The sequence below is a fragment of the Oncorhynchus masou genome, chromosome 15, assembly GCF_036934945.1.
Source record: "Oncorhynchus masou masou isolate Uvic2021 chromosome 15, UVic_Omas_1.1, whole genome shotgun sequence".
Taxonomy (NCBI): domain Eukaryota; kingdom Metazoa; phylum Chordata; class Actinopteri; order Salmoniformes; family Salmonidae; genus Oncorhynchus; species Oncorhynchus masou.
Window position 1 is genome coordinate 52,761,948 of NC_088226.1, and position 25,631 is coordinate 52,787,578.

The 25,631-nt window shown below is 39.3% G+C and overlaps 1 protein-coding gene and 2 long non-coding RNA genes across 5 annotated transcripts in view; all 3 read right to left on the reverse strand.

The window, feature by feature from the left end:
- Positions 1-25,631, reverse strand: part of LOC135555126 (uncharacterized) — a 140,834-nt gene that overhangs the window by 20,973 nt on the left and 94,230 nt on the right. For all 3 annotated transcript variants that reach the window (XR_010457835.1, XR_010457837.1, XR_010457836.1), the window contains 2 exons: positions 11,173-11,422; positions 3,154-3,259 (listed from right to left, as the gene is read on the reverse strand). This is a non-coding gene — a long non-coding RNA (uncharacterized LOC135555126). The remainder of the gene's footprint in view (positions 1-3,153; positions 3,260-11,172; positions 11,423-25,631) is intronic.
- On the reverse strand, positions 3,460-3,802 carry LOC135555127 (uncharacterized). The gene is made up of 2 exons (XR_010457838.1): positions 3,637-3,802; positions 3,460-3,526 (listed from the first exon to the last, which is right to left on the reverse strand). It is a non-coding gene; the product is annotated as an uncharacterized LOC135555127 (long non-coding RNA).
- Positions 5,490-7,497, reverse strand: LOC135556429 (transcription factor Sox-2-like). Its single transcript, XM_064989634.1, has one exon. The coding sequence runs from the start codon at positions 7,185-7,187 to the stop codon at positions 6,240-6,242; it is 948 nt and encodes a 315-aa protein (XP_064845706.1). The 5' UTR covers positions 7,188-7,497; the 3' UTR covers positions 5,490-6,239.

Here is a 25,631-nt window from a genome sequence, read left to right on the forward strand (position 1 = left end):
ACACTTGCCCCGCCACTATAGTTGCGCATGGGTAAACTTTGTTTCCGCACAATAGCAGCCTAACCAATAACGTGCGCCGTTTTCAGATTAGAACGCACTCAGCCTATCATGTAGCAGTCCGTTATCACCTGTTGCCTGACAGACTGCGGTAGGCCTACTATACACGTGGTAGTAAAGACCAGAAGCCTGACAGACAGAATGTCCCAGAAGTGAAACTAAAGTTTTCCAAGTCTGCTCAGCCTTATTTCCCATCACACAATGACAATGTTGCCCATCAAGATTAAAACATATTTTACTTTACTAGTAGGCAACCGGTCAAAGTGTTTGTTTAGTCTCTTTGAAGGGGTAGGGGCAGAGGGCAGTAGAGCGCAAATATTGTTCATGGTATATTTAATGGCATAAATAGTATTAATAGTGTATACATTCCCCTTATAATAGATTAATTTGAGTCACAAATGGTGTAGTCTATATGGACAGTGGTCGTGTCTTCTGCTCTACATTATATCTTCGCTGTTCAATTGCAGTGGCCATGCACCTTATGAAATTTCCACAATTAGATGTGCATTGTTCCTAACCCAATCTAACGAAGCTTTTGACGTTATTAGCCTAAATAATAAAGAGATGGTGATTTATATTGTTTTTCGTGAAAAAAAGGCATTATACGCTGCTATCCTGTCATTAAGAATGTATTAACTCGAATTAGTTATATAACAATATGTATATTTACATTTGAGCTAGGTCTGCCACTTTCAGCCGTTTTGTTCCTTTCTAAAAAATAGGCCCAATCTGTGTTTGTATTAGCTATGATACATAGTGACATGCTTCATCATAAAAAGTATAATCTTCCAATATGATGCAGTTTCTGTTTAGCCTACTGTATCCCATCATTGGTAGAGTATGCACTATGCGGTGAATAACCTGATATATGCATAGCTATGTTAAATTCAACCAGCAACAAATACTCTCAATGTCTACCTCAAGTGTTAGTTGATTTAAAAATAAATAAAACACAACACAACTTGAGTCACTGACATCATGAAACGTGAGAGACCAACTGTTGTATCTTATCAGAGCTAAATCCCGCGGTTTGATTAGAATTATAGTCAAGTGCCAATAGGCCTCCATAGCAACTTCAGTACAGTTGTCTTCCAATGGGCAAACAGATGTCAATTCAACCTCTATTCCATGGTGGTTCAACGTAATTTCATTGAAATCACGTGGAAACAACGTTGATTCAACCAGTGTGTGATTAAACCAGTGTGTGGCCAGTGGGCATATTGTATTTACTGGGACATTGTTAGTGCCTACTTATCCATTGAACAGTGGTTACCGTCCTAATCCCCTAGACGCCAGAATATGCAATGAGTTTAGGGTCGCCGTTTTAGAATTTAAAACCCACCATCCATTAAATTAGGGTGTGTCCACAATCTAAAACAACTAAGTGGCCATGGTGCTGGTTGAGAAAAGGGTTAAACATTTGATTGTTATTAATTACAGACTGTGGGGCGGCAGGTAGCCTGGTGGTCTGAGCGTTGGACTAGTAACCGAAAGGTGGCAAAATCGAATCCCCAAACTGACAAGGTAAAAATATAACGTTCTGCCCCCGAACACCGTAGTTAACCCACTGTTCCTAGGCCGTCATTGTAAATAAGAATTTGTTCTTAACTGACTTGCCTAGTTAAATAAAAAAATCACAGTATATCAAAATGTCCACAGAAAACACCTTGAAGAATGTTTTAAATAATGTAGGATATGATCTGTTCTCAAAGCATACATTTTGATATTGCTATAAACCTTTCATTATCAATTATAAGTGATATAAACACAGGAAAACACAATAACAATCCTGAGTCATTCAGCCCATGCTTGTGTATATCTTCTGGCGAGCTGTAAAGTGTGTGAGCTCCGCTCGGTAAGGACTGCACTGCACTGAGAATGTGTGAGAGGCGCAGAGATGATGGCATGCTGGCCGACAGTGTGTGGTCTATTGAAATGAATGCGCATTTTGGCTGCGCAGGGACCCCCATCCCCCTGCTTCCCTGCACCTGCACTGGATCAGGGAGCGACTGCCATTCACCCCTGAAACCACTGTTAAAATAGACGATATCGCTGACAGTTTTCAATTCAACGAATCTCACAATGCTACACCCCCTACAGATACCCGTCCACTACAACCCCCAACTCCTCAAAAACTACAGCAGATAAAGCGACAAAAATCGTTACTTTAGGAAAAGTCGTTTTTTTACACTGTTGTGTATGCTATCACTGACTAGTGGCCCAATAACGAGACATAGCCCTAGGCCAAATATTTTCCAGACGAAATAATAAGTGCATAAAAACATCAACAACATCAACAATAATAATAATGAATTAAATATAATCTCCTCAAATTCCATTATGCCACCAAAGGAAATACGAGTAGGCTAATAGTGCATATGTGTAGAGGCCTATGCCTATTGTGTAGCCTACCATGACGTTCATCCAGATTTCCTTTATGTTTTAGTTTCTGAATAATAAGTTATAGGAAGATATAGGCTACTCTCTCACATGGTGTGTCCAACAAAATATTAGACAATGAGGAACATAGAGCATTTCCTATGCTCCATTTACCAATCTAGTACATGTGACGTCATTGCTCCATACGATCAGTAAATCTGGTAACTGATTAGGGGTTTGATTAGAAGCCTATTGGGGACTATTATGTGTGCGCATATTCCACTACCTCAGAGAACACTTAGTTAGTGCTATCCTACCTTAACCCTAACCTTAACCCTTACCTTTACCATTTTAACGTCGATCGGGTAAGGTCAGAGTTGGGACGTCCCAAGGATCCCGAATTAGCAAACACCGTTAACACTATGGGACACATCTATGACGTTTGTATATAATTTATTAAACGATACACAGTTTAACTACAAAAACTAATATAGAAATAGCAGATAGGCATATAGTTTATCTGATTAAATATGGAGGTCTCTTGACGCATATCTTACTTTGAATGAGATCTGGACACTAGATATGAAGATGTGTTTATACACGTTGGGCCCTCATATGTTGTGATTATTACGTTCCAGGAAGAGCGTGTCATTTCACAAAGATATCAAAAGATATTATCTGAGGGGTTTTACTATGAGCAAAACATAGAGTGCTTACCACCTGTTGCTGTCCACAGCTGCGGCAGCCTCCGCGCGGACCGCGGCGGAGCAAAATCAAGGCCTTTTGGAACAATTGGGTCCTCTTCTTATACGGTGCTGTTATCCTAAATCACACAAAACGATACATTTAGTTGTCAATGTTTTACGTGTGTACTCGGTAGTTCCATTTATAACAAAAGGGACAATATCCACGCATTCAAAACATTAGAGGGTTGAATCTGGCGCTCCATTGAGCGCTTTGAGATTAAATCACGCAATTGAAAATACATTTAAACACTCATCTTTTATCCTTCTCTCCTATGTGGTGGCCCAACAAGGGGATTCCTTGACTGATCACTGCTCCTCTAGGGAATAGTCCAAGCCTGATATCCCTTATTCAATGTGTAGAAAACGGGAGTCTCTCAATGAAAGTCCAACACAAAAGTCTTGAATTCAAGAGGTTCAGGAGCCTAATATTAGGTTTATAGTAAATTCCCTTTACCTTATCACAACTATTGCGAATATAGCCCAGTCGTCCGCTCCATTTATATTTTCATGAATGTTTTCCACTTACGTATTTGCAATATACTTTAAAGGTAAAATGTATATCTGTCGTTTCTCCTCATCTCCAAAAACATGAATGTAACTAAATGCTCATACTCTATATATATATATATATATAGGCTAGCATAGGATCACATAGGCCTTTCGTGCTGCCATTAAATTAAAATTAAAAGCCTAACACTCTCGACCTTTAAACATCCTAGTTTATCAAACATGTTCAGCTATTACAACCAATTATAGGTACTGGTTGTATAAATAATTAATTTAACCACTGCTGCCTGACCCCTTGAAAGTCCGGTATAGGGACACGATTTTCGGAATAATACTTTGGAAAGAGCCCTCGTCAAATATTAATTTAGCGGTTAATGTGAGCTCCTCTCCCCCGGGACCTAGTCTCATAGAGGCTTCCCAGCCTTGGCAAGCAACAGTTCTAATCTACCTCTGTAGTTAAATGTTTTTGTTTTTAACACCCACAGATTTAAAACGTTATATTCAATGGATAGACAATAATCTCATCCAGGTTTAATTTTGAGAAATGACAGACGACAGTTTGACCATTTCGGGCAAGATGTTTTAAAGTTATGCCCATCGACATGAACTGTGTGAACCATGGGTTAAGAGAAATCGTAATTTGAATAAACAGTGAATTCAATGCCCATTCGAATATGGAGATATTTAGGCTTTAGGCCTCTGAGTGAAAATTATTTGCGGTGTTTGGGTCTTTTGATTCTTTGCAGAAATACTTTCCATTTGATTTAATCATTAAATAGGCTACATTAAGTGTTAGCCAGTAGAACAATTTACATTAAAGAAATAATGCAATTAGGCCTAATATGGAGTGACATTAAACAGAACAATGAAAAATGATGTGGTGCATGCATGCTTTCAAGACAAGTAGGCTTATAACAGGCATATTTATTAAATCTATTATTTTCGTTGTTGCTCAGTAGGGTCTATCTTTTATTCATATATCAAGAGCCTCAATGTTAATGTTTTATTATCCATACCACAAACATGCCTACATATTATCCAAACTAGAAACATGCATTCATAATCCAGCTCACATGGATTGTCTTTGCGTCTATGTTGTCACACTTGTTTTCTGATACATGAGAGCTAAACTGAATTCATTCAAATCAGTAGTCCTGTGAAATGATATGCACCAAATCGGTTCTCAATTAGAATGACAAAATAAATCAAATTATGTGTGTATTGATTAAAAAAAATATATAAAATGAACGACTACCTGGAGAGAATCTTCAACATTTTGAGCGAATAATCTTACACGCAAACCATAGGGTTTGAGAGGCAACAAACTTTCGCACGCGGTTGTCCTTCTTAATTCTTAGGGGCAAAGCTCATTTCACAATAAAATGAAAAACGTCGTTAAACTGAGTCTAAATTATCTGAAGACTTAACATGACAAAGAAACAGGCATGCGCGCGTGTTCTTAGACACAGATGCACAGACGCATACACACATGTACGCACGAAATGATGTGGTTTGATTTAGTTTTTGTTGATATTTCTGATGAGATATGATTTAAGACTTAGCATGTTATTATAACTTAATTAGGCTATATTCCTGTGTGTCCTTGGATTGTAAAAAAAAAAGACAGAATATTAAGGTCTATCAAGTTCTGACATATGATGTGATGAATAAATACTGATGCAACATGAATAACATAAATGCAATACAAAACATGGACAATCCACAACAAATTGAGCGAGGATGACAATATTATCTAATTCATCAAATGATAAATAAAATCAAAACTCATACAATTTCAAGTATCCAAATTTCAAAAATTTATTCATTTCAAACTGCATATTGAAAAAACTTCGCTGAAATTGTAACTGTTATAATGATGAAATTAGTTCGAATATATATACATGGAGTGTTGGCTGCTGCGTACAGACCACATTTTAAAATACAACTACGGGAATGAAATGTGAAATAAAAACTTAAAATATCACAGTAAATATACATCAATTGTACAAATCATTAGAAAATAAGGAACACAAACTTCATACCTCTAACATGAAAAGTGGGAGACAAAATATAAATTAACAATTATGCTTAACCTGTAAGGAAAGGTTTCTGCTTATTCTTATTTTTTTAAAGAAATTAAAATGGTTTAGTACTAATGAACCTTGAGGAGAAACATTTACCTGCTTTGCTTATAGGCCTACTTCCGCTATTCCAATGTTTGCAGATTTAGGAGTATCTTGAACTCAATTTAAATTCTGCCATTTTCTTTTCTGCAGAATTTCGGTTTATAAAAATGTAACCTCTTGTAGTTTACAAAAATTACATCTGATTGTTATGTTTTTTATATATAAATACTGTACAAAAGGTGATTGCAATGATGAAACATCTGATTGAGACTCTCCCACTTTCTACTTTCCAAACTCATACACCATTGAAAAACTTTCTAGAAAAAAAGTTGTTCTTTCCTTGAGTTCTGTACAACTTTTACCACTCAAAAATGTCTGTACAAAAATAGTCCATAGTAGTCCAGTTTCTCTTATTAAAGTTTATTTACATATGTGATAATGGAAGTGTGCCATTAATCGTCGTGCCTGGTACAGGTGCGCTCTGGTAATGTTGGGACATATGGAGTCTGCTTTGGGCAGTTTGCTCCGGCACCTCAGCACCCGGTAAGTACATACTGATCATGTCCCGTAGGTCTCCAGTCTGACACGGAGCACCCCTTGAGTGAGACGAAGACGTGACTATGGGGGGACTGCAACTGGACTCTGACTTTACCACCGAACCCATGGAGCCCAGAGTCATTCCAGGAGTGCTCTGCTGTGAGTATGACATGCTATACGTGGGTGATCCGTTCATGTAGGTCTGGGAGTTTGTCATGGAGTTGTACTGAAGTGCGCTCATGTCATAGCGGTGCATTTGCTGCATCTGCGCGGTGTTGTGAGCGTTTAAACCAGGGTGCTGCCCATAACCAAGCTGCTCCTGCATCATGCCATAACCTCCATTGGTCCAGCCGTTCATATGTGCGTAACTGTCCATCCTTTGATTAACCCCACCGCCCAAGCCTCCCCCTACACCCACTCCAGCGCCCATGGCATTGCCGCCTGGCGCAAGAAGTCCACCTGGCAGAGTATACTTGTCCTTCTTCATCAGGGTCTTGGTTTTCCTCCGGGGTCTGTATTTGTAATCCGGATGTTCCTTCATGTGGAGAGCCCGGAGACGCTTCGCTTCGTCAATGAAAGGTCGCTTTTCGCTCTCGGATAGAAGCTTCCACTCGGCCCCAAGTCTTTTGCTTATTTCCGAATTGTGCATTTTGGGGTTTTCCTGTGCCATCTTTCTTCGTTGTCCCCTCGACCAAACCATGAAGGCATTCATGGGTCTCTTGACTCGGTCCGGACTGTTTTTCTGGTTGTTTCCAGATGCATTTGAATTCCCCGTAACCCCAGAATTTGTCTGGGGTGCGGTTGGTTTCAGTTCAGTTTCCATCATGTTATACATTATAAACAGATTTTTATTAAACTTGCCCGACCAATGAAAAAAGTCCAACACAAAGGTAGCTGGAGTTACCTTGTCGTTTTCAGTAACTTTGCAGAAATAATAAACGTATTTTTGCCTTCAGCCAGTAGGTCCTGTTGTGTCCAAAAACTTCTCTCTTGGTCTCAAAGAAACAACAAACTACTTTTCCCTCTTCGCCAGAGCCTTGACAACTCCGGATACTTTTTGAACAAGTTAATAGACAACCATTCATGTGATGAGTGCTGTCAGGGAATAAATGCCTTTTTACCTGACCAATCACAGAGCGACTGTTCCCTCGGCCAGGATTGTGTCTTTTATTTATCATAAAGGGGCGGGGTTACTCGCGGTCAGTGGTGGAGCACTGAGGCAGAAGCTGCGGTTATCAACCAATAGAAGCTATATATGTATTATTCCAAGTGCTTAAAGTGGAACATTACACTAGGATGGCAAACTTTAAGTGCTTCCTACTGAAATTCGAAGGAACTCAAGCTGCAGAATTTATACAGTAGGATACATTTATGCTGTTAAGTAAACATAATATCGGAACAATTCAGCTTTTTAAACTTTTATAGACTACCATTTTTAAACTGGTTCAAACGTTATTTGGAAGCATAATAGATAACATTTCAAACTTCATTCGATATTTCATCTTCACTGAATCAAATGTTCAATGTGTCTTTAGATCAAGATAGCTATTTCGGCTATATAGTGATTTTTTTGTAATGTTCAACGACAAAACAGGGGCAAAAGCAAATGGAGCATAAATCAAAACGTACACATACAAATATCCTGGCCTACTTAACCTTTGCTTATAATAATCACTTCTTTATCAGCATCAGCACAGTATAGGCCTATAGTGACAGTTGAAGAAATAGTTGTGAAAGTAGTAGTCTAGTTGTAGTAAGCTATTAGCAATACGGGTGACGTTATTCGTTATAAGTAATTAGGCGATGTGTAGCAATCCATACATTAATATAAGTGGTTTGAGTTAAGGAATCGATCAGCAAGTTCAGCTCGGTTTTTCACTGAAAAGCGGATAGGTAATCTTAGCTGTTTCCCCCATTGTTTAAATGGATGAGCTTCAATTCAACTGAAGTTGAATGCCAACAGAAAACAGAGACATGCCCATCACAAATAATTAGTTTTGTTTCGGGTGTTGTCAGTACATCAGCCCGAACAAAAGCATGACTACATTCCGTTAAGATCTTTTTTGTTGAAATTCACTTCGTCACAAGACAAAAAAATATATAGAATAAAAAAAGTTTTCACAAACAATATGACCAAGAGGGGTCACCACTTCAACGATAGGCCAATATAACAGACACTTTTCTCCATAGATTTTCCATTTATAACATCAACAATTGGCATTGGAAAATAGGCTTGGACAATGTTTTATAGGCATATCTGATGGATAATTTACATTACTGTGAGCTACAAAAGCTGATGGAGCATGAACAGCGAAAATACACTAACACGCCTAATATGTGTTCAGTAAAAGCACGTGTTTATGCATATGAATTCACATATAGGATAGTTCCAACTGACTTGCCTAGTTAAATAAAGGTTAAAAAAATAAATAATAATTGTTCCAAAAGGTTGTATCAGCCACACGAAGCCCGTTGTAACATGCCATTAGCGCCGTCTGCTGGCGAAAGGGACAATAGCAAATAACCTTTATGAACGTATAAACCTAAAAGGTGTCATGGAACACTATTATAGCTTATGTTAGTTTGTTCTGTTGTGCGCTGTAGCCTAATAATATAACTTGTATACCAACTACAGGTTTAGAAGGCTAATTTATTTTCAAAACATTCACGCTTATTTAAGGTAAAACAGTTGGCAATGATGCTGGAAATGTTGGAAAAGCATGAAATAGGCCTATAGCCCACATACATCTATTGAGAAACTTGACACTGAATATATTGTATTTTTTGGACACAGTTTTGAGCAAGATAAAGTTTTAAATCTAGCCTATACTATTAATATACTAATTATAGCCTATGCCTATTTTGTACATGTTATTAAATAAAACATCAATACCTATTTGAATGATATACAAACTGGTAAAGAGTTTATTACCACCATATTCAAAAGGTTTCACTTTTGAGTAATTGGGTAGGATGTAGCATAGCCTGGTTCCTCTCTAGGTTTCTTCCTAGGTTTTGGCCTTTCGAGGGAGTTTTTCCTAGCCACCGTGCTTCTACACCTGCATTGCTTGCTGTTTGGGGTTTTAGGCTGGGTTTCTGTAAGCACTTTGAGATATCAGCTGATATACGAAGGGCTGTATAAATAAATTTGATTTGATTTGATGGGGAGATACAACAGTCAGAAATAGCCGCTTCTCTTTCTGCGTTTGAGTGTTTTCCCGGCTATTTGTAATCTGTTTACGATAATGGGAAAAGCAACAGCGGGGAGTCTGCAACATCTTTAAGAATCCTTAACAGGAATTTCCCTGCATTTGCAATTAGAAAACTATTTGACAACTAACCGATTTGCGGGAAACACCGTTTGACCACTCGATAGACCAAACCAACTAGTACTATTTGCACCATAAAACAAACATGTTTTTAAAGAAGGCTTGACTGAGCAAAATCAATAATAACACATTTATAGGCTATTTTATTCATGTACAAACTAGAAAGAAAAGCACTGTAATTCATAGCAAATTAACTTTTTAATAAAAACACATTGTTTCTCATTAAATGCAGGCCCATTCCTATCACCTCTTGAACATAATGAGTGTGTTCATATCTTAGAGGGAATCTGTTAAATATTGTTTTTTAAAAGCCTGCAGCCCACCCTTCTGGAAAATGTAATCATTTTTTTCTCCCTTTCAAAATGTACATCTGACCCGATATAAAACCAACCATGTCTGCCATAATAACCCTTAGGTCTTTAGCCTAACTCAATATACCTCCCATAATAACCCTTAGGCCTGCCTCAATATATATCCCATAATAACCCTATTGCCTATAGCCTAACTCATTATATCTTTAATCACACTAAAGTCCTAAAATATCCATATTTACTGAATATGATCCAACATAACAAGCACTGATATTACTAATTGGATGTAATATGTTTATTTAATCAATGGATTTACTTTTTAAACAGGTCCTTCCTTTTCTCAGAGAGACAGAGAGATAGAGAGACTTCATGGTAAGAAAAATGACAGAAAATAACCATGATGAATCTCTAAATTGTATATTATTGTCCACTAGGTGTCGTGCTAGTGATTGGAGAGCAGTAGGCCTGCACCAAAGAAAATATTAATTTATAAGCACACAATACATGTAGCCTATGAAATACCCAAGGAGAAGGGAGAGTGGATGGTTAAAGAGTGTAATTTTAAACCGAATATAGTTATACTAACTTAACTCGACCCACAAACATTTCTGTTCTCTAATTTGCTATATTGCTCTTTAACTTTAAACTATAAATCAGTATAAACTCAGAAATTGATTAATACATATTAAACATTTACTTTGGAACAATCATTTGACAAGTGTGATGTTTCAATATTTATGGTTGACAGCCTCCTCTCAAGTAGCTCAGATCAAGGCCAAATCAATACACCTTGAAAAAATATTAAGAACAGTGTTTAAAGGTCAAACATTAGGCTACTTCTGCTCAAGAATGAGGATAATTGTGTAACAAAATGTTTAAAAAAAAATACATAATGGGACAAATCTCAAACAGTAGTCAACAAAACAAACAAAGCCATTACAAAAACAAAACAAACCACTAAACACGTACATGATGGATATTTATAATAGAAATCTACTTGAAATCTAATGTTTGCGAGTGTTGAGCAAGTTTTAAATGATGTCCGAGTACCCAATGGGCAAATAACCTACGAACCACTGAAGCTCATAACGCGATACTCTATCACACTGCAGTGCACTGCATATAGGCGCAGCCTGCTTTTCACTGTCCCCGGACCACTCTCGACTGTAATGCTACTTACGTGCCAGTTTGGGTGTTGTCCTCATCTTTGCTTGATTGGCAGAAAAGAGGATGGAACAGTATCTGGCCGATTCAAGAACCACTCTTCAGCCGCCGGAGATCCCGCTCTCTGCTCGACCGACACAGCGGTAGGCTGTCTCTCTCTCTTTGCTTGCCCGGTAGTCCGCAGGTTTTTCCAAAAGCCAGTGCTCTTACTTCAGCGTACCACCGCTCAAGCTGCTCGCTGAACGCTGGTGTTTTGCTCGCTACCCCTGTAACAAGAAAAGCCGTTTATGGCTACACACAATCTGAAAAGGGGCCGATTTAAAAAGAGAAGAATGCATCAAGAACAACAAAAGTCAGTTATACCAAGTCTGCTTCACCCCCCCTCCCCCCACCCCCACCATCACTACAACCACCCCACATAATGAGAAGGGAAAGCTTTATATATTTTTTTCAGTGGATATTCAGAGATAATTTGAAGCCATTGTTTCTGATACAGATGGTTCTTTTTAATACAATAACTCTGCTCTTTGTGAATTCTACCCACAATACCAATCTAAAGCGTTCCCCTGAATAACAATTTTGTTCTCTCTTGTATAGGGCAAACAAAAGCTGCCGTGAGGTAATGGGCTTGGTTTATCATTGAAAGGCATAGAATGGGGATTTGATAAAGATTTTTTTCGTTTGCAGAAAGTAGGCTTCACTGCAATGTCAAGAGAAGCTGGCATTGGTTGAACAAAATGTTCGCTATAGGTTGGTGATGAACATTATTATTAATAATATTATCATAGTAATACATATTTTTATTATTATTATCAATAATTCCCCAAAATGATCATTCATACGCTGAATCCTTAAACCGGAGAGAAAGTAGACCAGAGAGACACTTTGTTTTGGAGAGAGCGGCTACAATAGACTATGATAATAGGAACTGTGGTTACGTATTTTGAATCAAGCTTCAAAGTTTCATATAACATGGGTTTAAAATCTAGTATTGTTACCACGGATTTCACATAGCATTATTCTTTTTTAGTTATGTGAGATGATTGAATATCGCATTCAGGGAGCATAAGGTTTCTCAATAGCCATTTAAAGTAATGTATTCAATCTGCAGCTGATGCCATTTGTAATTAAGCTATGGGTAATCAATGAAGTGCTTTAGGAGTTACAAAGCACAGACGTTTAGCCAAAGAAAACATATTGCATATCACCAATCATTAGGGCTGAATTTACTCTCCATGTCACCTAAGCTTTGGCTTTGGCCTGACTCAAGGTCTTTATCAGTCCTGTCAGGGAGCTGGAAGAGAAAATGGGAATCTGAAGACAAAAGGTCTCAGCGGGGAAAGTTGTTAGTCAGTGGCTCTACTTTGTCTACTTTTCTATAGGAATTACTGGCTTCCTCTACCTTCCTATAGGTCTATACAGACAGTAATCCACTCCAGTGACAGCAAGGGCTTTGTCTTCTCATAGAACATGGTTCACTGTTAATCTCTGAGGTGCTGCTGCAAAGGTGTGAGCAATAATGACTTAAATCAAAATTCTATCCGTTAATTAGCTTGCAAGGTACACCCAAAAAATGGAGGGAGATGAACAGATTATGAAGGGGATGTCTAATAACAACAACAAAAACAGTTCTTGGGTAATAGGAATATTTATTTTTATTTTACCAGGCAAGTCAGTTAAGAACAAATTCTTATTTTCAATGATGGCCTGGGAACAGTGGGTTAACTGCTTGTTCAGGGGCAGAATGACAGATTTGTACCTTGTCAGCTCGGGGGTTTGAACTCGCAACCTTCCGGTTACTAGTCCAACGCTCTAACCACTAGGCTACCCTGCCGCCCCATGATGGAGGAGTTGCGTGACAAAATGTTTGGCTGCCTCCACCTTGTTTTAAATCAGTGCAGCCAACAGTAATCTGAAAATGTTTCATGGTTTTCTCAAAACTCACTATCAATCCACTTTCCTTCCTCTCAATTGAGAGTCAAGGAAAATGATCTTGGCTTTGAGTATTATTGTCAAGAGGATTTTAACAGATTTACTGTTAGTAATATGTTTTGCCACAGATCACATTATTAACTTTTTATCTCCAAGTTAGATTTTTTAAAATATTTGTTTTGTTCCTTCGCACCCCAATATCTCTACTGGCACATTCATCTTCTGCACGTCTATCACTCTAGTGTTTAATTGGTACATTTGTTATTATTTCGCCACTATGGCCTATTTATTGCCTTACCTCCCTAATCTTACTTCATTTGCACACACTGTATATAGACTTTTCTATTGTGTTATTGACTGTATGTTTGTTTATTCCATGTGTAACTCTGTGTTGCTGTTTGTGTTGCACTGCTTTGCTTTATCTTGGCCAGGTCACAGTTGTAAATGAGAACTTGTTCTCCACTGGCCTACCTGGTTAAATAAAGGTGAAATAAAATAAAGATAAAAGTCAAATGAGTCGTACAATGGACGTCTTTGGAGGATTTGAATTAAAACTACATTGAGAGAGAAATGATTCAATGCAACAGCTCATTGTTTTCCAGGCAGAGTCTAATAGCAGTATGTCTGAGAGAGTTCACTTAGAAGTGTTTTGAGCATCACAGAATGCTAACACATTTCAGATATAAAACTGGGCATTCATATATATAACTGGGCATCCACCCACCCACCCAAGCACAAAGTAAACCCACCTAACACACCCCTCTGCCATAAACCACTGACATACACTATATGCCTATATAACTCAGCCTGGTAAGTATTCACTGGGAGTGTTCTAATGCATAGCACAGTAATGACTGAGTGACAAAACACTTGTCATAATATGCTGTGACAGACTGTAGTAATAGTCATAAGCAGTATGAATGCTGACATAATCCTATTAACTCAGCCAAGATGTGTGATACTTGTGTGAATTGTCATGACTTGCACTGTCCAGTCATATTATCTGATAATCTGTATTTTCCCAGGTATGGAAACCAATGCGATACCTATGCAATTTCAAACAATCTCAACAGAATTATGCATGCTACAAGCATTTTCATATCCCATCTTACAGCTACGTGACACAGAGTACATAGACAGTGTAAATCAATAGACAATAGAGTTGAACTGGCTTGAACCTGCCTACCAGTAAAAATAGTAAGAGAAATGCCCCATGTGGAAAACAGCCATGTAGCAACAATAGCAAATAGGTGGCAGGTCCCATCAGATAACAGATTTTTTTTTAAATTTACCTTTATTTAACCAGGCAAGTCAGTTAAGAACAAATTCTTATTTTCAATGATGGCCTAGGAACAGTGGGTTAACTGCCTGTTCAGGGGCAGAATGACAGATTTGTACCTTGTCAGCTCAGGGGTTTGAGCTTGCAACCTTCCGGTTACTAGTCCAACACTCTAACCACTAGGCTACCCTGCTGCCCCCAGAAGACCTCCACTGTAAAACATACATAGTAGATCCAGCGAAGTGGCGATACTCTACCAAAGCGCTTACTAGACAGTTACTCTTACCATCAGACATACCAATGGGTTTGTTTACTGGCCAATTTGAATTAAAATAAAGCTTTGCTTCTGCTGACCACACATCATTATCCATGAGACTATAATCCCAGCAGCAAATCCTATAGTTTCCAGAGCCAGGGCCCTTTTGTTTGAGATTGCTGACTGCTTAGCATATAACACAGAGAAATGAGGCGTTCACCTCATCCTCTGTAATTATGTGTGGCGAGTAATTTAGTGACAAACCAAGACACCCAAGGCAGCATAGAATGATACCCTTTAGATGCTGGCCACATCATCACACAGAAAGAGATACCAAGCAAAGTACAGTAGAAGAGAGTAGATCCTGGACTGGTGGAAGCTACTGTACAATCGCACATCTTTAAACAAGCTATTCATTTTTTCCCCCAGATTTCACATACATATTTTCAGCAGCAAAAAAAACAACACATTAATGGGACAGGTGGAAGAAAATCAAGATGTGTAGGAAATTGAATATTTTAATTGAGTCATCAACACATTTCTATCTCACTATAGAAGAGAATGGGAGGGTACTTCAGATGAACCAATACAAGGCAGAATTAATGGGCTTATTTTGAATGATTAGTTTGTTCATTATGACAAGTATTGACACATTTTGTTGTGTTACAAAGTGGGATTAAAATGGATTTAATTTGAATTTTTTGTCAACTATCAACACAAAACATTAATGTCAGCGGAAAACAAATTCCAATAATAATCTCAAAAAATTAGCAACATTAAACAGTAATATACCTGGATTACTTAAATGTTCATGCCCCTGAGTGAGTACATGTTGTTAGAAACACCTTTGGCTGCGAATCCAGCTGTGAGGCTTCTCGGGTTAGTCGCTAAGAACATTGCACACCTGGATGGTGCAATATTTGCCCATTATGCTTTTCAAACTTCAAGTTCTGTCAAGGTGTTGGGGGTCATGGCTAGACAGCAATTTAAGTCTTGCCATGGAGTTTTAGCTCATGGTGACATCCCTGAGCAGTTCCCTTCCTGTCCGGCATCTCACTTCAGAAGGACGACTATATCTTTTTTGTGTCTGGGTTGTTTAATTACATTTTATTTGTCAAATACTTCGTAAACAACAAGGGAAGACTAACAGTAAAATGCTTCCCAACAAAGCATAAAGAGAAAAACTATAGAAAAATAATAAGACGAGGAATAAATACACAATGAGTAATGTTAACTTGGCTATATATATGAGTTTCCTGTAGTCCAAGATCAGCTCCTTTTTCTGACATTGAGGGAGAGGTTGTTGTCCTAGTACCGCACTGCCAGGTCACTGACCTCCTCCCTATAGGCTGTCTCATTGTCGCCGGTGATCAGGCCAAACACCATAGTGTGGTGGTTAGCTGAAAAGCACAAAGTCTTGACATGCAGTAGATTTGAGATTCTTAAAAGTAGCCACCCTTTGCCTTGATGACAGCGTTGAACACGCTTGGCATTCTCTCAACCTGTTCCACCTTGAATGCTTTTCCAACTGTTTAGAAGGCGTTCCCACATATGCAGAGCACTTGTTGGCTGCTTTTTATTCACTCTGCAGTCCAACTCATCCCAAACCATCTCAAATGGGTTGAGGTCAGGTGATTGTGGAGGCCAGGTAATCTGATGCAGCATTCCATCACTCTCCTTCTTGGTCAAATAACCCTTACACAGCCTGGAGGTGTGTTGGGTCATTGTCCTGTTGAAAAACAAATGATAGGCCCAGTAAGCGCAAACCAGATGGGAAATTGTGTTGCTGCAGAATGATGTGTTAGCCATGCTGGTTAAGTGTGCCTTGAATTCTAAATACATCACAGTTAGTGTCACCAGCAAAGAACACCTACACTATCACACCTCCTCCTCCATGCTTCACAGTAGGAACCACACATGCGCAGATCATCCTTTCATCTACTTTGCATCTCACAAAGACAGTGTTTGGATCCAAAATCTCAAATTTGGACTCATCAGACAAAAGGACAGATTTCCCCCGGTCTAATGTCCATTGGCCCAATCAAGTCTCTTCTTCTTATTGGTGTCCTTTAATAGTGGTTTCTTTGGAGCAATTTGACCCAATGAAGGCCTGATTCACGCAGTCTCCTCTGAACAGTTGATGTTGAGATGTGTCTGTTACTTGAACTCTTAGAAGCATTTATTTGGACTGTAATTTCTGAGCTTGGTAACTCTGATTAACTTATCCTCTGCAGCAGATGTAACTCTGGGTCTTCCTTTCCTGTGGCGGTCCTCATGGGAGCCAGTTTCATCGTAGCGCTTGATGGTTTTTCTGACTGCACTTGAAGAAACGTTCAAAGTTCTAGAAATGTTCCGCATTGACTGACCTTCATGTCTTAAAGTATTGATGGACTGTCATTTCTCTTTGTTTATTTGAGCTGTTCTTGCCATAACATGGACTTGGTCTTTTCCCAAATAGGGCTATCTTCTGTATACCAACCCTACCTTGTCACAAAACAACTGATTGGCTCAAATGCATTAAGAAGAAAGCAGGTTAAGAGAATGCCAAGAGTATGCAAAGCTGTCATCAAGACAAATGGTGGCTTCTTTGAAGAATCTAAAATATATTTTGATTTGTTTAACACTTCTTTTTGGTTACTACATGATTCCGTACGTGTTATTTCATAGTTTTGATGTCTTCACTATTATTTTCAAAAGTAGAAAATAGTAAAATAAAGATAAACCCTGGAATGAGTAGGTGTGTCCAAACCTTTGACTGGTACTGTACTTTGAACAAGGTTTCATGTTCAATTCATTGAAAATGAGACATGGCAATCTGCACAAAGGCATAAAGGCCATTTTTAAACAAGGGATGAGCTTTTCTTAACAATCTACTTGAGAACCATTTTGGATTCAAGTAAAACTGTTGAGAGAGGTTTAGTGCTTTTATATTTAGTAATCTCAGCCCACCCATTTCATATTCATTATATAGATAGGCACACTTTATCTTGTATGGTTTAGCATCCCAGATTTAGCGTAATATTCTTTGCTCATATGATTTGAAAAACAAATCATCAGTAGGCAGCACCATAAGTAAGTGAGATGTAAGCATTTCACTGTACGGTCTACACCTGTTGTATTCGAAGCATGTGACAAATACAATTTGATTTGAAGTGAGTAAACTGAGATATGACTAAGGAGTTAATCAGTGTCATTTGTCCATAAATAGACTGGTATTTACCTCCATGTTTGCAGGATCTTGTCTGTTTTTACTCATTTTCAATTGAAATTCATTGTGGAGAGCTCATTTATATCTTTTGTGATATGAATACCATGTATGTCTACTTCACCGTCAGCCCATGTTATAGGTAAACTGCAGGGTTATGTAAAAGCTGTGTTTTTTCAAGATCCAATACGTAATATGGGATGCCTATCATGGTTAACTTTTCTAGCCTCTCTGGACTAAAACCTATCTAGATCTTCATTGAGACGCTGCAGGGATCCAGCTTGCAGATTTATTATAAAACATAACATGAGTCATCAGCATACATGGTCACCATTCGTTTTTAAGCCTTCAATTTCAATCCTCTAATGTTATTTGATCGGATTTTTAACAGCTAGCATTTCGATGGCCATAACGAATAGATATGGTGACAGTGGACACTCTTGTTTAACTCCTCGACAGTTCAAAACTTTTGGAGAAGTAGCCACTTTTACTATTTTACACCTGGGATTGTTGTACATTCATTTTATCCATTGAATAAGAGACTCACCGAAATTGGAAAAAGACTAGGCATTTATATTTCAAATCCAGTCTTACTTTATCGACAGCCTTTTCCAAATCCGCTATGAATACCAGGCCTGGCTTCTTTGGTGTTTCATGTTGTTTTATTATTTCTAGTAGTTGTTGTGCTCCAACGTATAGTCCATGTAAAAACTGTCTGATCTGAATGAACAATACCTGGTAAAACATTTTTTATTCTGAGTGCTCTGTATTTCACTAGTATTTTTGCATCTGAACATTGAAGTGTGAGATGCCTCCAGTTCTTTTTAATGGCCTGGACCTTTTATATTTGTCATCTGGGTATTGTTTTAATAATAGTGAAATCAGACCTTCCTGCTGAGTCCCTGACAGACGACCATTTCTATAGGAGTAGTTAAAAAAGCTATTAATGGAGCTTTGAGTATATATTTAAAAAAAGGCTTGATATACCTCTACCGATGCACTTATTAAGGAAGCTGGTGACTGTGTTAAACTCCTCGGTGTTATCGGATGAATCCTTGGAACACTTTCCAGTCTGTGCTAGCAAACCAGTCCTGTAGCTTAGCATCCACTTCATTGGACCACTTCCGTATTGTCACTAGTACTTCCTGTTTGAGTTTTTGCTTGTACGCAGGAATCAGGATGATAGCGTTATTGTCAGATTTGCCAAATGGAGTGTGAGGGAGAGCTTTATTTGCATTTCTGTGTGTGGAGTAAAGGTAATTGAGTCTTGTTGCCTCTCATTGCACAAGGGGACATGTTGGTAATTTTTTTTAGTAAAACAGAGTTCCGTTCTTCTGCAATAAAATCACCGGCCAATCGGAGGGCCGCTTCTGGATTTGTATTTTCTTGTTTGCTTATGGCCCTATAAAGCTTGTTGAATGCAATCTTAGTGCCAGAATCCATTTGTGGTGGTAAACAGACAGCTGCACATTATTTTTTATCTGAAAACTATTTAGCCAAATAGTATGGTCTACAGCTTATCATGAGGTTTTCTAACTCAGGTGAGCAAAACCTTGAGACTTCCTTAACATTAGCAATCGTGCACCAGGAGTTGTAAACAAAGAGACACACACCTCATAGAAAAACCAGCTAGATGTAAATTATATTATCATTGTCTTTTACTCGCCGACGTAATCGCGTCAAGGAGCCTGTTCGTTTGCCTCCCTTGTGCCGTCTCTTCCTCTTTTGAGTCCAGGGGATTAGGGCCTGGTCAGGAACAAGTAGTATGTCCACAGCTACCGACTTGTTGAGTGAGAAATCTTCATCCAAACCGAGGTTAGTGATCGCTGTTCTGATGTCCATAAGCTGTTTTTGGTCTTAGGAAATAATTGCGGAAATATTATGTAAAACAAAATCACAGAAAATGACAGAATTGGTCAGGAGCCCGTAAAACGGCAGCTATCTATTGCAGCGCTATCTTCATCCACAGCATAATTATAACACATAATCCAAAGCATAATTATTAACCTGATCATGCTTAAAGAGATATTCAATGTCTGATTTGTTATTGTTACTCATCTACCAATCACAGGCTTTTGAAAAGCTCCCAGGTCTTTGTAGTTGAATCTGTGCTTGAAATTTAATAGACTGAGGGATCTTACAGAAGATTTATGTGTGGGGGGCAGAAGAAGAGGTAGTCATTCAAATATAATGTCACCTAAACAAAGGGGGTGAATACTTATACAATGACTGACTATATTTTAGTTATTTAGTCAGTATTAATTTGTTAACATTTGTAGAATTGTCTTTGCACTTAGAAAATATGGAGTGTTTTGTGTAGCTCATTGACAATTTCTTTTTACAAATAAATCTATTTCAATCACACTTTGTAATGCAACAAAATATGAAATAAATCCAAGGGGGGTGAATACTTTGGATGCCCACTGTATAAACCATGTAACACAACATCCGAAGCACATCCATGAAAACACAGCACAGTTTTCCAGTAGGATTTCCACAGGCCAGCAGGACCTAATGTGGCATCCATCTAAGCTGTTGACCGTATCCTCCATCCGTTTGGGAAGAGCTCCAGACAGCCTGGGGAGATGGGGCTGGCGTCCGGCTGCAAGGGAGGATGCCGGGGCGTGGGAAGGCACTAGGCAGCCTAGGTGGCACAGACATGGCTCCCTTCACCCTGGTCGGCAGGCCTAGCTGGCGCCAGGCATGGAGCATTAAGCGCAGGCCGGGACAGGATTGGCCTCTGCTGCCTTTAGGCCAGGAGCATGCAGATACAAGTATGCTCCAGACACACAAGGCTGGACAACCATCTGACAGGGCTGAGCTGCCTTTGATAGAGCTTTGTTTTGATGGCCGTCCAGGGCTTTAGTCTAAATGACTATCTTGAGGTGGAGTTTGTGAAAGCTGGGAGAATCTGGTAAAAATGAAGACCATTCCCTTGCTACTGCACACACACAAACAAAATCATGTTTTTGGGTAAGTGGCTGGACAAAGAGAGAAGCTTGAGTGGCATTGTGTATCCATCTGTGGAAAAATACCAATGCTCACTATTATTATTATCTACTGCAAATTTTTTAATTCAATTATGACATAAAAATGTTCAGAGAAATAAAATGTTCAATTTGAGAGCCCCTCAAATGTCCTTTCAACTGTCATTTTTTAAAATGTCCACTTCTGCCAAATATATCTACTGACATGAACAATGTTACTTCTTCGGGCACACACCTTTATTTCAGGTTATAAATAATGAAAGACATACAGTTGAATTCGGAAGTTTACATACACTTAGGTTGGAGTCAAAGTCGTTTTTCAACCACTCCACAAATTTCTTGTTAACAAACTATAGTTTTGGCAAGTCGGTTAGGACATCTACTTTGTTGATGACACGTCATTTTTCCAACAATTGTTCACAGATTATTTCACTTATAATTCCCTGTATCACAATTCCAGTGGGTCAGAAGTTTACATACACTAAGTTGACTGTGCCTTTAAACAGCTTGGAAAATTCCAGAAAATTATGTCATGGCTTTAGAAGCTTCTGATAGGCTAATTGACATCATTTGAGTCAATTGGAGATGTACCTGTGGATGTATCTCACGGCCTACCTTCAAACACAGTGCCTCTTTGCTTGACATCATGGGAAAATCAAAAGAAATCAGCCAAGACCCCAGAATTTGTTTTTGTAGACCTCCACAAGTCTGGTTCATCCTTGGGAGCACAAATGCCTGAAAGTACCACATTTATCTGTACAAACAATAGTACACAAGTATAAACCCCATGGGACCTCGCAGCCATCATACCACTCAGGAAGGAGACGCGTTCTGTCTCCTAGAGATGAACGTACGTACGGTTTGCAACTTCACATGTGGACAAAGTTTGTACTTTTTGGAGAAATGTCCTCTGGTCTGTTGAAACAAAAATATAACTGTTTGTCCATAATGACAATTATGTTTGGAGGAAAAAAGGGGAGGCTTGCAAGCCGAAGAACACTATCCCAACCTTGAAGCACGGGGGTGGCAGCATCATGTTGTGGGGAGGCGTTGCTGCAGGAGGGACTGGTGCACTCCACAAAATAGATGGGAGCATGAGGAAGGAAAACTATGTGGATATATTGAAGCAACATCTCAAGACATCAGTCAGGAAGTTAAAGCTTGGTCGCAAATGTGTCTTCCAAATGGACAATGACCCCAAGTGTAACGGATGTGAAACTGCTAGCTAGTTAGCAGTGGTGCGCGCTAAATAGCGTTTCAATCGGTGACGTCACTTGCTCTGAGACCTTGAAGTAGTAGTTCCCCTTGCCCTGCAAGGGCCGTGGCTTTTGTGGAGCGATTGGTAACGATGCTTGTGGGTGACTGTTGTTGATGTGTGCAGAGGGTCCCGGGTATGGGCGAGGGGACAGTCTAAAGTTATACTGTTACATTGGTGCCGTGACCCGGATCACTGGTTGCTGCGGAAAAGGAGGAGGTCAAAAGGGGGGTGAGTGTAACGGATGTGAAACAGCTAGCTTAGTTAGCGGTGGTGCGCGCTAAATAGCGTTTCAATCGGTGACGTCACTTGCTCTGAGACCTTGAAGTAGTAGTTCCCCTTGCCCTGCAAGGGCCGTGGCTTTTGTGGAGCGATGGTTAACGATGCTTCGTGGGTGACTGTTGTTGATGTGTGCAGAGGGTCCCTGGTTCGCGCGAGGGGACGGTCTAAAGTTATACTGTTACACAAGCATACTTCCAAAGTTGTGGCTTAAGGACAGCAAAGTCAAGGTATTTGAGTGGCCATCACAAAGCCCTGACCTCAATCCTCAATATAGAAAATGTGTGGGCAGAGCTGAAAAAGCGTGTGCGAGCAAGGGGGCCTACAAACCTGACAGTTATACAAGCTCTGTCAGGAGGAATGGGCCAAAATTCACCCAACTTATTGTTGGAAGCTTGTGGAAGGCTACCCAAAAATGTTGACCCAAGTTAAACAATTTAAAGTTAATGCTACCAAATACTAATTAAGTGTATGTAAACTTCTGACCCACTGGGAATGTGATGAAAGAAATAAAAGCTGAAATAATTCTCTCTCCTATTATTCTGACAATTCACATTCTTAAAATAAAGTGGTGACCCTAACTGACCTAAGACAGGGAATATTTACTAGGATTAAATGTCAGGAATTGTGAAAAACTGTTTGGCTAAGGTGTACGTAAACTTCTGACTTCAACTGTACAGTTTTCACAGTTTTTCTTACAGTCACATAGACTATTATAGACACAGAAGCATAACAAAAGCATCCAGTTGATACTGACTGAATTGGTGACACACCTGACTTTCTAAAAAATAACACAGTCAAACACACACACACACACACACACACACACACACACACACACACACACACACACACACACACACACACACACACACACACACACACACACACACACACACACACACACACACACACACACACGCACCACATGTACTTTCACTATTCCAGGAGAAATACAAATCTTACTAAGTTTGAAATCATATTCAAAGAAAATGGAGACAAACATATGTGAAGTGAGATGAATGAGTGCCCACCCTGCCTTTCCAGTCCTATATTAGTCCAGTAGTAGCCTACAGCCAGAGCCAGAGAGAGAGAGAGACATCACACCATGGAGCTAATGTGAGAACACCAGAAAGACCTGAGACACAGTAGCCTCTAACATCAGACAAGCCGTGACTTGACACACATTTATCAGTTCCTTAGCTTTCTTACCCCTTCTTCAAACACTAGTTGTAGAATTTCACAACTAGCTCACAAAGGCCTGTGGCCAACGGGAAGATAAGTCTTTGGCGTTTGCCTGTCTGTGAAAAGCAAAGAGAGCCCTTGACTTATGGAGGCCTATGACATTCATTCTCACCATTTGGAATGGCAGGAACTCCATGGGAAAGATCCCAATGTGCTGTACTGATACTTTAAATGCCATAAAGAAAGGAAGGGGGGAAACTTGTGGCAAGTGCATGCAACATCTGCCCTCCTGTGTGTGTCCGTCTGCCTGTCTGTGTGCGTGTGTGTCTGTCTGTCTGTCTGTCTGTCTGTCTGTCTGTCTGTCTGTCTGTCTGTCTGTCTGTCTGTCTGTCTGTCTGTCTGTCTGTCTGTCTGTCTGTCTGTCTGTCTGTCTGCCTGCCTGCCTGCCTGCCTGCCTGCCTGCCTGCCTGCCTGCCTGCCTGCCTGCCTGCGTGCCTGTCTGTCTGTCTGTCTGTCTGTCTGCCTGTCTGTGTGCGTGCGTGCGTGCGTGTGTGTGTGTGTGCGTGTGTGTACGTGCTACTGCCAGAGAGCCCTTATAGCTGTCAGCTCTTTACCTCCCACTGTTAACATCTGCTATGCTTAACGTTGCCATGTAACTCGGTGGTACATCAGATGCAGGCTAATAGAATCAAATGATCCCACGCTGCCAACCCTTATCACGTTACACACACACATTTCATTATGACGCAACAAGCAGATTTGTTAGATGAATATCAATCAAGAGTAAGCTTGAGGCTGGCGGAAAACATAAACATACTGCTCCTGTATAGCTTGGATCTGTTCTTGTAAGTAATCTACTTAAATCCTTATTTTTATTACATCACATTAATAATCAATTAGTAACTAATAGCATGTAACAAGAGTTAGCTACACTTTATGGTCAATTCCTGTGTATATCATTTTGGACATTAAATTCTTATTGCTGAAATTGTCTACTATTAAATGTTTTCTGAGTCTTTTTGATAATAACTTTTCACTTCAATATGTGCACATTACAGATTATAGCTACCACTTCAGATTTCCAGGTGCTGATTTTGAACAATGTCAAAGTATCTGTCATACTTTTAGCAGTAATGAACTGCCTAGTCGACCAAGACACAAGATCCATCTCTGTTATAATGTAAATGAAAAAAAGAGGTCTGTTTCTAAGTGAGTGTGTCTGGGAGTGTGAATGGCCCGGACAGAGGAACAATGACAGCTGTCTGTCTGTCTCTGTCAGGACCTGACATACATCCAACATGCAGGGTCGCTGGACTACCCACAATTACCCCCATTGACGTTTGTGCAAAATCAATAAAAATGATCTTGGAGTCCATACGCCATTTGGCAGCTCGATCTTGTGGCATCTTCTTTAGAATATAGAGGCCATACTGTACAATGGAGTAGCCAGGCGCATGTAATTTGTCAGGCTAATCTCCAGCACTCTTACATTGATTTCCCCCTCTTCTGACTCCTTAGCCTCTAGTCATTATGAACACAAAAACTAACTTAATCATACAGTGTGTTAATGCACGGGTCACAATAACCTCCATTTTTTTTGCCCTCTGGTAATTTCAGGATTTCTTTGGATTTTCTACTGAAATCCTTTTTCAGGTCATTGTCCTTTTACTTTGGAAAATAGAAAATGTAGAGTTGGGCAAATGTTGGACTAACACTTTCCTGAACAGAATATAAATGTATGTACAACCTCTTCTTCTCGCTCCTCGACTCGATTATGTTTAATAAACTGTGTGTTTGATATGATCATACTCAAGTATTCTCTTCAAATGTATTTTTTTATATTCCATTAGAGGAAATATTGTTATTCTGTTATTTTAATTACTTCATCATTTGTATAATAATCATAGTTGTCGAACCCTATGGAATTATACTAAAATGATTTATATGGCCTTAGTATAGCCAACCTGAGAACGCCTGACATCGAAACACTGTTTCAGCGCTAATACACAAAGCTAATTTCTCCGTCTAACAAAGGTACTGTACCCAGTCCTGAATAAGGTATGCCATTCTAAGAAGCTTGCTGGCTACCTCATGCCT